The sequence below is a fragment of the Grammomys surdaster genome, unplaced genomic scaffold, assembly GCF_004785775.1.
Source record: "Grammomys surdaster isolate TR1022 unplaced genomic scaffold, NIH_TR_1.0 64, whole genome shotgun sequence".
NCBI lineage: Eukaryota > Metazoa > Chordata > Mammalia > Rodentia > Muridae > Grammomys > Grammomys surdaster.
Genome location: NW_021604566.1, coordinates 15,970,291 through 15,988,041, shown reverse-complemented (window position 1 = coordinate 15,988,041; position 17,751 = coordinate 15,970,291). Strand labels below are relative to the sequence as shown.

The following is a 17,751-nucleotide window of genomic DNA, read 5'->3' as shown; positions in this document are numbered from 1 at the left end:
AGAGAGAGAGAGAGAGAGAGAGAGAGAGAGAGAGAGAGAGAGAGAGAGAGAGAGTGAGTTTGTAGGCCAGCCATAGGTTGAAGTATCCTCCACAGTCTTGCCCACTTTAGTTTTTAAGACAGACTCTCTCACTGAGCCTGAGCTGACTCATTTCAACTAGGCTGGCTTGCCAGTTAGCTGCAGGGATCCACTTGTCTCTGCCTCTCTGGTGCCGGGAGGACACATATGTAAACCCTGCTCAGATCGTGACATAGGTCCTAAAGATCTGAACTCGGGTCCTCATGCTTGCTTGCTAAAGACTTTTATCAGTCCAACTGTATCCTTAGCCCAAAGCAAAAATCTGTTCATGGAAATATAAATTGTCCCATCTCTTCTAAAAATAATAGTATTATTAAAATGTTCATATTAGCTAGCCTTGTTAGATCTACTGATGAATGCAGTTTATTAAAGGTATGTTTTTAAGCAAAAAGCCAATCTGAGATGCATTGACAGAATCAACAGAATGTAAGAAATCAACATACAGTCATAGATTGTTAACAGTCATCAGGAAGTTGGTAATAATGCTTCCTCCCTGGCATGCGTATCTTGTGTTTGGCCATTGTGTATAACCCGCTTCTCAGATGCGCTGCAGACTCACTACTGTTAGGCCCTCATTAGTATTTCTGTTTATAAATTAGCAGATGGACAGTCACAGGTAGATGAAAAGTGACGATACCAATTTGCCTATCTGGGTGTGATTCCAAAGTTGCCATGTGTTCACACGGGTGTGCCTGCACATTTGACACCTCCTTCTTTACATTGACGGAATCATCATACATGATTTTGTTAAAAATATTTTCTGTATTTGACCTGGGTTTATTCTCCTCTCTCCATGTTATTTGTAGATTTGGTCTTTTCATAGTGTCCCAGATATCCTGCATGTTTTCTGCCTGGATTTTTTAAGACTTAACGTTTCTTTGAGTTATCCCTTTTTTCCTACCTTATTTTCAGCACTCAAGATTCTTCCGTGTTTTGTAGTATGTTGATGTTGAGTGGCAGGGGAGACCAACAACACACTTACCCCAGATAGAAAGCCCATGACAGACCAAAGAACAAATGCCACCAAAGTCCAACTTGATAAACCAATGTTTTATTGGGGTTCCTTGCAAGAATATGGGCAAGGGGTACTTACAGGAGCAGAAATTACTCAGATAGGTGCATCACCAAAGCACACCCCAGCACAGGAGACATCTCATAAAATCTGGGAACCTGGAACACACTACACTGCACAGCCTGCAGTCATGTCACAGGTTGGAAATTGTCCCTTCTAGTGACTCAGTTGGTCAAAACCTCTTGCAGGCAAGGGGCTGCTTTCTCCTTCCAGGCATCTTCTCTGGACTCACAATTTTCTTTGCAACTTGGTTTCTTTACTTGAGCATGGAGCTATTTGTTTACTTTTCGGCTCAAGAGGTTTTTCTGTAGGGCATTTCAATCTTGGAAGAAACCATTACACATTAATTTGGTAGACCTTACCTCTGTGGTAAGTTTTGTTTGACTCTCTAAATTTTTTATTTAGTTTTATTTCAGTTTAATCACTTTAGTGATTAAGTCTCTTGAGGGTTAGGCACATCTTCTCTCATTGAGGCCAGACAGGCAGTTCTCTGCTGTACGTGTGTTGGGGGCCTCTGACCAGCTGGTGTATGCTGCCTGGTTGGTGGCTCAGTGACTGAGAGATCTCAGGAGTCCTGGTTAGTTCGACCGCTGGTCTTTTTATGGGGTTACCTTCCTCCTCAGCTTCTTCCCAATTTAACCACAGGGATCCCCAACTTCAGTCCAATGGTTGAGTGTAAGTATCTGCTTCTGTCTCAGTCAGCTGCTTTTTGAACCTCTCAGAGGACAGCCATGCTAGGCTCCTGTCTGTAAGCACACCATAGCATCAGTAATAGTATCAGGCCTTAGAACCTCCCCTTGAGCTGGATCCCAAGTTGGGCCAGTCACTGAACCTCCTTTCCCTCAGTCTCTTCTCCATTTTTGTCCCTGCAGTTCTTTTAGACAGGAACAGTTCTGGGTTTTTGACTATGGGATGGCAACCCCATCTCTCCACTTGATGCCCTGTCTTTCTACAAGTTCCCTCTCCCCACTGTTGAGCATTTCCTCTAAGGTTCCTCCCTTTGAGTCTTGGGGGTCTCTCACCTCCCAGGACTCTGGTACTTTCTAGAGGGTCCCCCCACCTTCCACCCCTAGACGTTGGCAGTTTCCATTCTGCTGGCCCTCAGGCTTTACTTCTGTGCCCCCCTCTCCCCCCATCATGTTCCCCTTTTCCTCTTCCCTTCTCCCACCTAGAACCCTCCCTCCCTCTGCCCCTCATGATTGCTTTCTTCTCCCTCCCAAGTGAGATTGAGGAATCTTCACTTGGACCCCTTTGGCTTGTTAACCTTCTTGAGTTCTGTGGAATGTATCCTTCCATACATTTTTTGTCTAATATCCACTTATTAGTGAGTACATACCATGCATGTCCTATTAGGTCTGAGTTACCTCACTCAGGATGATATTTTCTAGTTTTATCCCATTTGCTTGCATGATGTCCTGGTTCTTAATAGCTGAGTAGTATTCCATTGTATAAATGAAACACATTTTCTGTATCCATTCTTCCATTGTGGAACATCTGGGTTGTTTCTAGCTTCTGGCTATCAAAATAAGGCCTCTGTGAACATACTGGAACATATGCCCCTGTGACATGGTGGAACATGGTATAGCTGGGTCGTCAGGTAGATCTATTTCCAGTTCTCTGAGGAACCTCCAGATTGATTTCTAGAGTGGTTGTACCAGTTTTTAATCCCACTAGCAATGGAGGAGTATTCCTCTTTCTCCACATCCTCACCAGCATGTGCTGTCATCTTAGTTTTTGATCTCAGCCGTTCTGATTGGCATAAGGTGGAATGGAATCTCAGTGTTGTTTTAATTTGCATTTCCCTTATGACTAAGGACTTTAAACATTTCTTTACGTGCTTCTCGGCCATTCTTCACAGACATGGAAAGAGCAGTTCTCACTTTTACATGGAAAAACAAAAAACCCACAATAGTGAAAACAGTTCTTAACAATGAAAGAACTTCTTGGGGGAGTTACCATCCCTGACCTCAAGCTGTACTACAGAGCAATAGTGATAAAAACTGCATGGTATTGGTACAGAGACAGACAGGTAGATCAATGGGATAGAATTGAAGATCCAGAAATAAAACTACACAGTTATGAACATTTGATCTTTGACAAATAAGCCAAAAATATACAATGGAAAAAAGAAAGCATCTTCAATAAATGGTGCTGGTCTAACTAGCAGTATGTATGTAGAAAAATAAAAATAGATCCAAATTCATATCATTTTTAAAGTCATTTGCAATTGCTATTTTGAAGTGTCTTGTGCGTCAGTTGTATTGCATTTCTTGGGGCCTACTGTGGTAGGGTTATTGGATTCTGGTAGAGGCATGTTTTCTTGGCTGTTCATGTTTATATTTTTGTGTGGGGTGTAGGCATTTGGAGTTGAGTGTTTGAGGTGTTTCTTGGTGTCGTGATCTGTTCTTGTCTTTGTTGGCTAAGGGTGCTGCTCTTTGGCTGCAGTTGCTCTCTCTGCATCCTGAGCTTTGTACTCTGAGGGAGATTTCCTTATATGGAAGAGTTAAGAGTTTTAGGTTCATTCCCTGTCGTCTGATTAAGTTGTAAATTTACAGGACTGATATCCTGGGGTTACTGTCTCTGCCCTGAGTCTCATCTGTGTAATTCAGTTAGGCTTCTTGTCCTGTAGTATAAAGGGTTTCGCTTCCTTGTAGGGCCTGGAGGTTTTGCGTGCTGTTTACAAGCAGATCACCATTGTTTGTATCTCAGTTCCTATCTGTAGGAAAAGGTTTCCTTTCTCACTGAAGGAAAAGGTTCAATGTCACATTGAATGAGACAGTGCCTTGGAGGTCAGCATTTGCTTTACTCCTCCTTTCCAGCAGCTGCCCTCAGGCCTTTACAGCTAAGGACGACATCCTCACCAAGTGCTTCATGATCTTCTCTTAGAGCAAAGATCCACCTTTCATGACTTTCCCTAAAACAGCCCCACTGCTCCTTAAGAAAGCTTTACCCATCCAAACTTGAGAAACTGAACAGTCAGGTACAAAGTAAAATACTACCCTGGAGCTCTCCCTAAGCCTCGTTTCTGCACACAGGGATGGTGGTGTAGAAGGAGCAAGGTATGTATGTATATGCATTGCAGCTCTGTTGTGCTGGCCTTCTGTTCCCTTACCATCACTGCTCTTCCTACTTAACAATTAAAAGGCAAATCTCACTGTAATAAAGGGGGGACAGGAGGAACAGAATAATAATGTAGGGGAAATCTTAGCTCACCAGAGGAACTATGCAAAGTCATCAAGACACTTTGATGAACTACATTAATGAAAAAAGTTAATTAATGAACTGAGTTAATGAAAGAAAAGCTAAGGTGAATGATTCTGTGCTTTTGATGTTTTAGGCTGGACCAGATGATATCAGAAACTTCGACGCTGTCTTCACTGAAGAAACAGTTCCCTATTCTGTGTGTGTGTCTTCTGACTATTCTATAGTGAATGCCAGTGTTCTGGAGGCAGATGATGCATTTGTTGGTTTTTCTTACGCCCCTCCTTCAGAAGACTTATTTTTGTGAACACTTTTGACATTCAGAAACCAATGAGCAACGTCTAGCCTTCAGAAGAGATGGAAACATCTATTTGTGTGAAGATAGTCAACTATGTATAACAGTGCCTCATTTTTATATGTAATAGTGAAAACTATGAAATATGTATTTTCTGCTGTATGCAAGAAATAGGGCATTTCAAAGAGTTAAGTTTTGAACTGAAATTTGTATTCTTGTTTATTAAGCTTATTTTTGAACAAAAATTTGAAGCTATTATTCTTAGCATTAACCTATTTTTAAAGATAACTTTTTGCTATTGACTGTTGTTTTTTTTCCTGTTAAGTTTACACTAACATATCCAAGATAGACTGTTTTAATAGTGTGTTACAGTTAAGATAAGATGTATTAATATCTTTATAATTCTATGACTTTTTATCATAGCAGAACTATGCAAATGGTACATGATGGTTTATGATGAAACCCTATCTTCCATGAGAATTCACTGTTTGCTTCTTAGTAGGATTCAGATGCAAAGGAGAGGAAGCACACTGGCTGCTAGTGGACAGTAGCAGCTACTCGCCTGCAGCCCCATAAGAAAAAGCAAAAAGCAATCATTGGCTTTGGAAATACCCAGTTCCCATCCATGCATCATTTTTCCTCTTAGAGGAAAAGAAAATATTTAATAGCCAGAAATTTTTAGAATTCTCAACGAACTGAGAAGTAATAAAATGCTACCAGATATTTTTTAGGAGGTGCCAAACATAAATGTCTCTGTCACATATTTATATTACAGATGTTTTCTATTCATGTTCCTTTGACCCTTTGAAGGTTTAGTGTACTGTTGAGTAGGCCTAAACCTTGGTGTCTGTTTTTGCAAATAGCTATTTCAAAACTGCCTTCCTAATTGATCATGTTTTTAAAATGACAAAAAGAAGTAGCCTTCTATAATGTTTACCTAGTTGTGAATTATTTAATAAAATAGCAAGTTCTGGGTCAGTGTGAATGTGTGTCACCTACACATTCTAACAGATGGTAACAGTAATTTAGCAGTAATGTATTCAGTATTACTCATTTTGTAGTGCCAGGGATCAGACATACAAAAGGCCTCATGAATGCTAATAAGAGTATTCCCTATCTCTGAAGTACACACATGCCTCTTGGTAGCATTGTGTGTCTTTGAAATAGTTCAGAAAACTGACTGTACAATCACAACATGTCAGTTAACATCTATATTCATTTGGTAAAATGTTAGGTACAGAGAAGCTATTTTTAAAGGGTGCTTCTTGGGACTCCAGTTCTGGAGGACAGTTTCCCAGGTCCTTTAGAGAGCACTGTCATGAGCTTAGCCACGCTAAGAACAAACTTCCCTTGCATGTGTTACCTTGACAAATGAGAAATATTTCTTGTCCATACCCTTCGGTTAAACATGTTCAGCAGAATGAGGATAGACGATGCTTCTGTGTGACAGGTAGTCTTTGTACGCATGTAGTGCACTGGACCTCCCTCACAGGTGAGATGTTATGCCTACACTGTACATAATTTGATCCGGGGTACTTACGTCAGCTCTACTTTAATATAGAGTTATTTGTTGATTATAAATCAAGACAAAAATTGTACATATATGATTTTTTATTCTAATATCCCTTAATTAAATTGCCAAAAATTAAAGTGCAATGTTGTATTTTTAAGAACAAATTTTAAATTTTTGATGTTTCTTGAGTAGTATAATAAAATTAGCAAAAGATTAATGATCAATATCTAATTTCTGTTGTTATTTTAAATTAAAATTAGTATTGGTTATAGTAGTAACTACTAAAATGAGTTATTTTTGTGTGAGAAAAAGGTATACATTTTGTCAAAATATTAGGGTAGAATGAATTACCAAGCTATTGTATACTGACATATATATGGATCAGGGAACAAAATTCTAATTTTCAACTTTAACTTTTCTCCCATACTATACGTCTTTTATTAAATATATGCCTTTTGAACAATACAACTATTTCATGATAACTACCAAAATAATCTCAAAGGTTATTTGAGAGGTTAGTTCTTTGCCTGTTTGTTTCAGTTTTAGAGAGATACCTCAGGGTAGCCCAGCCTGGCCTTAAACTCATGATCCTCTCACCTTAGCCTCCCCAAACTAGAATTATGGCTTGTTTTGTTTTAAATATATTTATGTATTCACCATAGCTCCCTTCAGACAGACCAGAAGAGGGTACTGGATCCCATTACAGATGGTTGTGAGCCACCATGTGATTCCTGGGAATTGAACTCAGGACCTCTAGAAGAGCAGTCAGTACTCTTAACCACTAAGCCATCTCTACAGCCCCAAATTATGCTTGTTAATGACAACTTGTAGTAGTGTTTTAGCCATTGACCACTAAAGGTCATTGTTACTAGCTTTCTTTGTTACAGACCATTCTCCTTGGGGGAGTAAAGATTTGTTTTCCGGAAAAGCCTCTTCTTTGTAGTTGGAGTCTCCCTGCTGGAGTCTGGTGAAGTAGAAGAGGCTTTTAGTTTCCCCAGGGGAAATCTTTGCTTCCCCAAAATCCCACCTCGAGTATTCTCACCTAGGGCTTAGATGGCACACATGAGTTCTGTGGGAACATGAACATTGAAAGTAATATGAAACCATATTATGGGTTTTCAGTGGTCTGAGTATTTTGAAATAAGAAGTCATGTTTGTGTATTAGAGAAGTTAACAGCAAAATGAGGAGTAACACCCAGAATGTTGGGACAGGGCCTAGAGAGATGGATCCAAAGTTAAGAGTACTTGCTGTTCATGCAGAGGACCTGAGTGCAGTTCCCAGTAGCCACCTGGTGGCACACACTAGCCTTTGGGTCCAGTTCTAGGGACTCCAACCACTATATGGTCTCCTCAGGCACACGGCATGCACGTGGTGTACATACATGCAGACACATACACGCACACACAAAAGGAAAATAAGCGAATGTTTTCAAGTATTTGGGTTCTTACTTTTCTTCTTTCCTTCCTTTTTTTTTTTTTTTTTTTTTTTTTTTTGATTTTTCGATACAGAGTTTCTCTGTGTAGCTCTGCCTGTCCTGGAACTCACTCTGTAGACCAGGCTGGCCTCGAACTCAGAAATCCACCTGCCTCTTCCTCCCAAGTGCTGGGATTAAAGGCGTGCGCCACCACCGCCCGGCCTTTGCTACTTTTCATATATATTAAATTGATACTAGGAAAAATTGTCCTCAACTTCACTGATAGAATTCCATTTAGAGATCTGTTACGTTTATTTCACATTTTTAGTATAATGGCAAATTGTGTTGCTATTCATTTACAATCTTTTAAACACATCTTAGTGGATGGACAAACCTACATACAAATCATCTTTTGGGATGGGCCAGATGGCTCACCAGGTAAGGACACTTGCCACCAGTGCTGAGCCCCACACAGTAGGAGAGAGCCAGCGTCCATAAAGTGTCCTCATACCGTGGGCATGCTCGTACACAAATGCAATTTTTGGAAACATTTTTTTGGTTCTTAAGTGTTCAGTTAGAAAAAATGCTGTGCTGTGTTCAAATAATTTTTGAAAATTTAACTAAAGTTGCAACTGTAGAGAATAAATTATTACTACACAAACCATTCTATAACAGATAAGTGGTCAAAGAATCTTGAACGTAAAAGGTAGTTTTTACATATGTTTGGCTACAAGAAAAAATGTTAACCCTGTTCACTGGAAGAACCAGACACTTGATTTTATAAATCCTGTATTCAAAAGTAACATCTAAATTTTTATCATAAATTCTCCTTTGCAGGAATATATTTCATGAGTTCATTGTTTCTCACACCTACTATACTTTGAGCAATTAATAATACGATCACCTCACCATACCTCCCCACTCCCTGGGGCCTCCAGTCTTTTGAGGGTTAGGTGCATCTTCTCTGAACAAAGACCCAGCAGTCCTTTGCTGTATATGTGTTAGGGGCCTCATAGCAGCTAGTGTATGCTCCCTGGTTGGTCGTCCACTGAGAGATCTTGGAGGTCCAGGTTAATTGAGACTGCTGGTGTTCCTAAAAGATCGCCCTCTTCAGCTTCTTCCAGCTTTTCCCTAATTCAACCACAGGGGTCAACAGCTTCTGTTATGTTTTAATAATTAACTCATGGGGGGGCTGGAGAGATGGCTCAGTGGTTAAGAGCACTGACTGCTCTTCCAGAGGTCCTGAGTTCAAATCCCAGCAACCACATGGTGGCTCACAACCATCTGTAATGAGATTTGATGCCCTCTTCTGGTGTGTCTGAAGACAGCGACAGTGTACTCATAAATAAAATAAATAAATCTTTAAAAAAAAAAAAATAATTAACTCATGGGATGTAGAAGGCCAAGTTACAGTACTGTCACACCACACAAATGGCTAGCTTCACTAGACTTTTTCAGTTCTTTTCGATAGTAAATACAGCCTTGCTGTGTTCATTTTTCTCTGTGATCCAGTGGTTGCCATGAATCATTCAAAAAGGCTTATAGGCTATCAAGATGGTTTACCAGTCATGTTTGCCACCAAGACTGATGAGCTGAGTTTAATACCCAGGACCTCCACAGTGAAAGGAAAGAGAAATGACACCTGCAGGTTGTTCTGTGACGTCCATATGTCACAGCATTGCTCAGTGGTAGACTGCTTGCTTAGTATATCTGAGGCTCTGGGTTCAATTCCCAGTATATATATATATGTATACACACATTCACACATTAGTTACTTTGATGTTGATCACTAGCACTTAAAGATTTTTGTATGTGTGTACATATTTACAACATGTATGCAGATGTCATCAGAGGCCAGAAGAGGGACTCAGGTCTCCTGAGACTAGAGGTGTAGGTGCTTGGAAACCACCTGAAATGGATGCTAGAAGCCGAACTCTGGTCCTCTGGAGGAGCAGCAAATGCTCTGAACCACTGAGCTATTTCTCTGGTCCTGGTTGTTAATCTTAATTGAGGATAATTTATCACAAGTCCAGAAGAAAAAAAATCTGAGGAGCTGGGCAGTGGTGGCGCAGGCCTTTAATCCCAGCACTTGGGAGGCAGAGACAGGTGGATTTCTGAGTTCGAGGCCAGCCTGGTCTACAGAATGAGTTCCAGGATAGCCAGGGCTACACAGAGAAACCCTGTCTTGAAAAACCAAACAGAATCTGGGATGCATTTTGATGAATGGTACAGTAGTTAGATGATGTCGATTACTAGAGTTTTTACATTTATATTTATTCTTTGAGAATTTCATATATGTATGCAATGTATTTTGGCCTTATCTGTACCTCACTCTGATCTCCCCCACCCCAAACTTGCCCCATAACTTTCCTCTCCCAACTTGATATCTTTTTAAAATCCATTGAGTCCGCCTAATACAACACATGCATGATCTCTGCATTTTGATCCAATTCATGAATGTCTTGATTGAGACTGTTAATACTCAGAGTTGTTATTAAAAGCTGTATATTGATTCTTCACATCTTGCTGATTTTTGTAGTGTTTGGTATTTTTCCTCTTCTCTTGCTTAACTATTATTCTAGTATGTTTTCTTCCCTGTGGCTGTAGAGGTGCATTTATTTTTCTCTTTGGTCAGAAAGATTTTTTAATGTATTTTCTGCTGATCTGGCTTAGTGGACATAGTTCCTTTAGCCTATTTTTTATCACAGAAATTTTTTTTTTTCAATTTCGAACAATAACTTTGCTGAATCAGTTACTTTTTTTTTTCTGTAATAGAAAACCATGACCAAAGGCACCTTACAAAAGAATTTATTTTGTCTTACCATCCCAGAGGGAGGGTCTGTAACAGTAGGGGATGTAGGAATGGGAAGATGACTGGCCACATTTCCAGCTGCACACAGCAGAGAGGGGCCTGCCAGGAGAACACGGCTGTAGACCCTCAAAGCTCACACCCAATGATGCATTTCCTCCAGCAGGGCTGTGCTTCCTAAACATTCCAAATCTCACCAGACAGCGCTGCCAAATGGGAACCAAGTGTCCAATACATATGCCTATGGGAACATACCTCAGTGTAGTAGTCTGGCTGGCCATTGTTGTCTTTCAGGACTGTAAATACATCTGTCCAGGCCCTCCTGGTTCTTAAAGTTCACTTGAACAATCTGCTGTTCTTCTGATAGGCCTACTTTTATGTGTTACAGGCTTGTCGTTTCTCTTGGTACATTTTATATGCTTGTCCTTTTTACTTGGAGTTTTAGTTTTAATATAGTGAGGGGTGGCTATTGTCTAATATAGTTGTTTAGGAGTCCTAAGTGCCTCCTGTATTTGAATTGGCTTTTTTCCCCCTCAGTGATAGGCTATTTTGTTTCATTTCTTTGAAAATGTTTTTTGTGCCTTAAGACTGAAGTGGCTCTTCCTTTATGCTTATAACCAAAGATTTGATCTTTCAAGGTATCATATATATCTTGAGATTCTCATTGATACTTTTTAATTATTTTATCTCTGTCCTTGTTGGATTGTTCTGGTTCTTCCATCTTGTCTTCAAGCTCAGATATACTGTCCTCTCATTGATCTATTCTGTTGCTGAGACTTTCCATGTGTTTTATTTGCACCATTTCAGATAACTTTCTCTTTGATTAATTTCTCTTTCATATTATCCATTGTCTTCCTTATTTCACCCAAACGTCTGTGTCTTTGAACATACTTAGAATTGTATTTTGAGTTCTCTGGGACTTCATCTAACTCTTCTCACTAGATGGGATGGGTTTACTTATGTGTATGAGGTGAGCCTGAGTGAGTGAGTGTCCTACCACATATGTGCAGTATCTTGCAGAAGGCATCAGATCTAAGGAACTGGAGTTACAGGTAGTTGTGATCCATCATGTGGGTGCCACAAACCAACCCTGCATTCTCTGCAAGAGCAGGAAGCACTCAACTGCTGCACCATCTCTCTGGCCCCCAAGTTGAGTATTTTTGATGATCAGGTAGGAATTAAATATGGTAGAATTGAGTTCAGTCATAATTCCTTAGTCCAGGTGCTCAGCGTACCTGATATAAGTTCTGTATTATTCCGTGAATGGGATAGTAACTGGGAGAGCAGCCACGGGTGCCTTTTATTACCAGTGTACAGGGTCATACTAGTCAATAGCACTGGCCCCTTGACTTCAGTAAGTGGTGGAAGATAAACAAGGACACTATTTAGTAGACTCAAACTTTAGTTATTAAGATTAAGAGTGAAAGAGAAGTAGGGTAGATAAGAAAAAAAGGTTAAGTATTCATCTAATAGGGAAGGTAATCCAGACAAACTATCTGGGAAGGGAAAGTTGGGGTACAGTTAGGGTCCACAGATTTTAGAGATTGTTAAATTTATGGAAAGTTACAATTAAGGGGATGGGTAAAGATGAGAGAAAGAAAACAAAGGGCGCATATTTGGCTGAAGACTAAAAACCACCTTAAACTGAGTAGGGAAATGGTAACCCTGAAACAACTGATACTCAAGCACAGCCATTATGATCCTTATGTGAAAAAGAGGAAGTCAAAAGAAAGTAAGAAAAAATACTTAGGAAATTAATTGGTCACACTTATGCCCAGTTGAAATGTGAAGTTTTCAGATTCCTGTGGCTCTAGCTGGTTCCACATGATTCTGGGGTGGGTGGCAAGTGGGAGCCATTGGCCTCTGCAGCATCAGTGTCCCTGGGGTTCTGGTGTGTGGTGGAGGCTTCCTGGCATTTCTCTCAGACCTCCACCATGGCCTCTTTTGGTCCTATATGTTCACCACCTAGATTCTTCTCTCACCTCCTACATTCTTCATCTTCGGATTACTTCTTTTGTAGAGTGTGACATCCTGAGAAGTTGCATTCAGGTATGAAAATATCTAACCAAAGTGAGATGGGGAGATCCTTAATTTCCCTACTTCAGAAGCTCCACAGCATACCTCCATTCCTTGAGGTCTGTCTCTAACCAGAATTACAGCACACATCCACTCCCTAGTCAAAACTGGTGATTGAGAGTTTTCAGTGTGTGTTGGATGGGCGATTGAGAAAATCAGGCCACCCTTGGCTTTTGTCCATCGTGTGACACATAGCAAACAGAAACAACCTAAGAGTTTGGTTTTGCTCAGTTTGAGAAATGGTCCATCCTGGTGGTGTAGGCATGCTATGATTATATTGGCAGGAGAAGCGCCAAGCAGTTGGTTACATTGGGTCTTTAGTCAGGAATTAAAAGATAAATGCTGATATTTCACGACCTCCCTATTGTGGGTCCAAGATGTCTGTCCACAGGATGTTGTACCACATTTAGGGTGGATCTTCCCCTCCGAAACATCTCTGGAAAAGTTCTTGTAGATCCATCCAGATTCATGTTTCCCTGGTGACTCCAAATCCCATCCACTTAACTGTCAAGATGGATCACTACCCAGGCCCTTCCACAGAGGCCATAAGAATACAAAATAATGTAAAAAAAAAATGACCTTTTCTACTGTGTTGTCATTCACAGTGACATGAAAGCAGCAGTGGATACAAGTCCTGCACTGTCAGTGTGGACCAGCTGTAATCAACCACTGGAGTCATGACTTTAATTGCGTTGCTTTTCACTTAGATTTAAAGAAAAGAAACACTGTCCCCCAATTTGGAATCAGAGTGTCAAAAGATGTGTCTGTGTTGTCATGTTTGCCAAGTCAGCAAAACAACCAGAGATTAACACGAAAATACAAAAAGAAAATAAGCTGGTATATGTGGGACATACATTACATAGTGATTTTTTAACGGAAATCTTCCCCTGAAGAGGAAGGTCTATTATGCCAAGTAGTACACTTGAGCCAGTTCAATTTTTAGTAGGTTTGTTGTTTGGTAAAACTTCTATTGGTCTTTAATTCTCATACTATAGAATTCATCCATTTAAAAATGTACCACTAGCCAGATAGAGTGAAATGTACATATAAGCCTTGCACTTGGAAGCTGAGGCAAAATTGTGAATTCAAGACTTGCCTATGCTACAAACTGAGTTCAGAGCCAGTCTGGGATACAAGGTAAATTGTAAGGCTATCCTGGGTTATAGTAGAATGACCCTGTCTCAAAATCAACAATCGGCAGGCTTTATTCAGAATTTCGTTCAACTTTAGGGTATCTTCATTACCTCACAAGCAATGCATGGGGCCTGGGGGTTCAGTGTCATTCCCCAGCACCAAGAAAAAAAGCAATGAACAGTTTGCTGTCCACTTAATGGAATACTACAAACAAAGACAATTCTAACATCTACAACATGGATGAGTCTTAAGGATGTTTTATGAAGTAGAATAAAAGGCACAACACAACAAATGCTGTATTTGTTCCATTTATGAGTTCTGGAGTAGCTAATTTTAAGAAGAGAGAATGGTTATTGCCAGGAACTTGGGAGATAACTAAATGGTACAGAGTTAGAGGGAGATGAGGGGGTGCTGGAAACGGTGTTATAGTTCCATGACTTTCAGCTTCCACTCAAAAATGGCTAAAATGGTACATTTTATTATATGTATTTTACCACAATTTTAGGACGGAAACCCATTATTAGTCATTATTTGTCACTTTTCCCTGCCTTACCAAGTCCTAGGGAACCATAAATTTGTATTCATGTTTGCCTATCCTGGCTATTTCATACATGAATAGCAACATACAACATGTGACTTTTGTGCCTTTCATCTTACACAGTCCACTCAAGAGCCATCCATATTGTGCTATCCCTTAATTCTCTTTTTAATTCAAGAGAATATTGTGTTGTCTTGTGCTGCTATACCACAGCTGTTTTACGCTAGTTGGAAGCCAAGGCGTTCACTTCGGGGCAATTTTGAGTGATAGTATGAGTTTATATATACAAGATTTTCTGAGGAAGGATATTTTCAATTCTTTTGGAATTAGCCCTTTGAGAGTCTACCGCAGTTTCCGAAGTTTACGACACTATTTCACATCTCCACCAGCAGAATTTGAAATTATTTTCACACAGATACTGTCATGAATTACAAAACAGCAAAAGGAACAGTATCTCCATCTCTTTGCCTTGCGGTAGCGAACTGCACTGTATGGGTGAGGCTGGTTGCCCTGGTGACAGAAGGGCTGCGGTCCCGGCAGACCCCGCGCCAGCCGACAGTTGGGAGAGTGCTCGTGCGCAGAGGCCCTCTGCCGCCCACACGGGTCCTACGGTGCAGGTGGGTCGTATTCCAGAGGTGGCAACATGGCCGGGTCCGGGTCACTGGGGCACTGAGGGGCTGTAGGGCCCGCGAGCCAGGCAGGTTTGCTTTCGTGGTGGAGTTCTGAGGTGTTTGGGCCTTGGTCTCCACATCTCCTCAGGGTTCCCTCAGCGCTAACAGGAGGGAAGACTTGGATTTATTACCGTGGCCTATTCTGTGTCCTTTTCTCCTCATAATCCCTTACTTGCAAATGCGTTCGTTCCCAAGACTGACTGACTGTCTATCTGTCCTGGAACTCACTCTGTAGACCAGGCTGGTCTCAAACCCAAAGATCTTCCTGCCTCTGCCTCCTGAATGCCGCATGCCATCACCGCCCATCAAGACAATTTTAGCAGACACTTGGGCTCTATGTCCATCTTTTGAAGGCCCTGAACTCCAAACTCAGCTTCTCGTCTCCTTTCCTACCTGGCTGACTGTCAAGAGCCTGCAGCACATACACCTGATACATGAAAATTCACTTGTTTGGAGGTGCTGTGGAACCAGCCTTGGACGTCACAAACCTTGATTTCTAGGCAGGGTTTTGTTATACAACTCAGACTACCCAAGAGCTCTCATTATGTAGCCCGAGGCTACCAAGACTACCTTTTTTTTTGCTTTTGCTTTTGCTTTTGGTTTTGTGTTGTTGTTCGAGACTTGGTTTCTTTACAGAGCCCTGTCCATTCTGGAACTCACAGAGATATGCCTGCCTCTGCCTCCTGAGTGGTGAGATCAAGGCTGTGTGCCACCACCACCCTGTCCACCAGAGACTAGCTTTGAACTCAGTCTGCCCAACCCAATGAATAGGTCTGCAACTGTGACCGTACAGGTTGGTCATGAAGCCCAGAATTAGAGTCTTTAAAATTCTAGATTCTAGAATTACCTCCTCCATTCCGTTTTGTTCCAAATTACTCTGGACTAATCCATCCATCTCTTAGAAATACAACACTTGTTGAAAACTGATAATTGGCTGTTCAGTTTCAAAGCATTTTCCACACAGGCAACAGGAAGTAGCTAATTTCCAAAATATAATTAAAGAAAAGAAAACTGGACATGATTCTGTTTTCAAAAACTTTAAAAATTTTTCTTTCCCTATATAACTATCTTGCACTTCAAAAACTCAGTCTGAATTTACACAACTAGTTCACTCAATGTCCTCCAACTTTAGAAACCTGTTCTTGTTGGTGGGTTTGTTTTGTTTTGAGATTTTCTGTGTAGCTCTGGCTATCCTTGATCTGCCGACCAGGCTAACCTAGACCTCAGGGACCTATGTGCCTCTGCTTCCTGATCACTGGGATTAAATGTGTCCACGAGCACACCTGGCCAAAAAAAAAAAAAAATGATATTCTAACAATGTCAACCTTCAAAATTATTGATTTTGACCCTGATATAATAACAAAAAGGATAGCCACTTACTTTTCTGTGAAAAGAATCCTGAACTATAGGTACTGGGTAAAATCAGTGATAGATGACTCATTTGGGGGATGTTAGCCAGTATCTTTGGAAAATTATAGGAATATTCACCTATTAAAAACAAATATTTATTTATTTATTTATTTATTTACTTATTTACTTAATTACTTATTTGGATGGTGCTGGGATTGACCCCAGCCTTGTACATGCTGAGCAAGCATTATTGTGCTTAGGGCCACACAGAAATAAACTTACTTTATACCTTTGAAGTGGAATGCATGGCTTCCTTGTTAACTTCTGTCATCAACCAAAAGAGTCCAAAGCAGAAGAAAAACATCATGGCCCATACATGAGGAGGAGCCTAATTTTGTGAAGCATTTCACTTATCATGTTCTGTGGCCACTAACCTATTACAGATTATCGTACAGTCGGCTGCTTTACTTGCTATGCTCTTTAAAGGATAGACACTGTGTCTTTCTCATCTTTGTATTACTGGTGCGTACAGAAAGTGAGCTAGCCAATAAATAATAGATACAGGCAAATAGCTGATAATGATTTAATAATGTGTTGGTCATTATTTCTGACTTCTCTAAATTGGATTCCTTAAAGGCAGGTTCCACTCTTTTTTTTTTTTTTTTTGGTTTTTCGAGACAGGGTTTCTCTGTATAGCCCGGGCTGTCCTGGAACTCACTCTGTAGACCAGGCTGGCCTCGAACTCAGAAATCCGCCTGCCTCTGCCTCCCGAGTGCTGGGATTAAAGGCGTGCGCCACCACCGCCCGGCTAGGTTCCACTCTTAATCATTCCTATAATATCACAGTGACTGCATGATATATCTTGTTTCTAATTAATGTTGTTTGCTTAAGTGAGTGTTTTACATCTCCCCTCTTTACCTCTACAGTTTAATGTTCTATGTTTCTCACTGACAGATTTAAAATGAAAAGAGGCTTTAATACCTCTGTCTCTGTCAGCTAAAGAGCCAAGAGAGGCCAGCCGATATCTCCAACTAATGCTGGGTCAAGGATCATTTCTCAGGCTTTTCAAGTTAGTGCTCTTAGGACCACAGTTACTATTTATTTTACATTTGTGTATGTGTGTGTGTGTGTACATGTACATGCTCGTGCACATGTGCATGCATGCACATGAATCCAAATGTGCAGATCAAAGGACAACTTGGTGAAGTTGGTTTCTCATTCCACCATGTAGGTCCCAGGGGTCAAACTCACTCATGAGACTTGGCTTCTTTACCCAATAAGTCATCTTGCCATCCCATACTGGATTGACGAAACACTTTATAAGACTTTCATCCTTTAGCCTATGCTTACATCGGGATTATCATCATTTAAAATTATTAGTTTCAATTTACATTTTTAGGACTGCCTGCCCTAGAAAGACATTTGAGCATCCTGTTAAGTCTGTGGTCTTTTGCAGGGTCTCATAACTGAATGTTGACTAAAGTGTTATGCAGGGACGGAGATGAGAGTCGGTAGTACACGCTTGCATGTGTGCAGTCCTGGGTGCAGGGACGGAGATGAGAGTCGGTAGCACACGCTTGCATGTGTGCAGTCCTGGGT

General features: G+C 40.7%; 2 protein-coding genes across 3 annotated transcripts in view; both read left to right on the top strand.

The window, feature by feature from the left end:
- LOC114622874 (serine/threonine-protein kinase Sgk3) overlaps window positions 1–4,828 on the top strand; it is a 107,323-nt gene extending 102,495 nt beyond the window's left edge. For both annotated transcript variants that reach the window (XM_028769430.1, XM_028769438.1), the window contains one exon: window positions 4,488–4,828. In XM_028769430.1, coding sequence (XP_028625263.1) covers window positions 4,488–4,658 — 171 coding nt within the window. In that variant the 3' untranslated portion in view covers window positions 4,659–4,828. The remainder of the gene's footprint in view (window positions 1–4,487) is intronic.
- A 9,868-nt stretch (window positions 4,829–14,696) lies between these two features.
- Mcmdc2 (minichromosome maintenance domain containing 2) overlaps window positions 14,697–17,751 on the top strand; it is a 30,601-nt gene continuing 27,546 nt past the window's right edge. The window contains exon 1 of the mRNA XM_028770256.1: window positions 14,697–14,748. The gene's annotated coding sequence lies outside the window, so the exon portion shown is untranslated. The remainder of the gene's footprint in view (window positions 14,749–17,751) is intronic.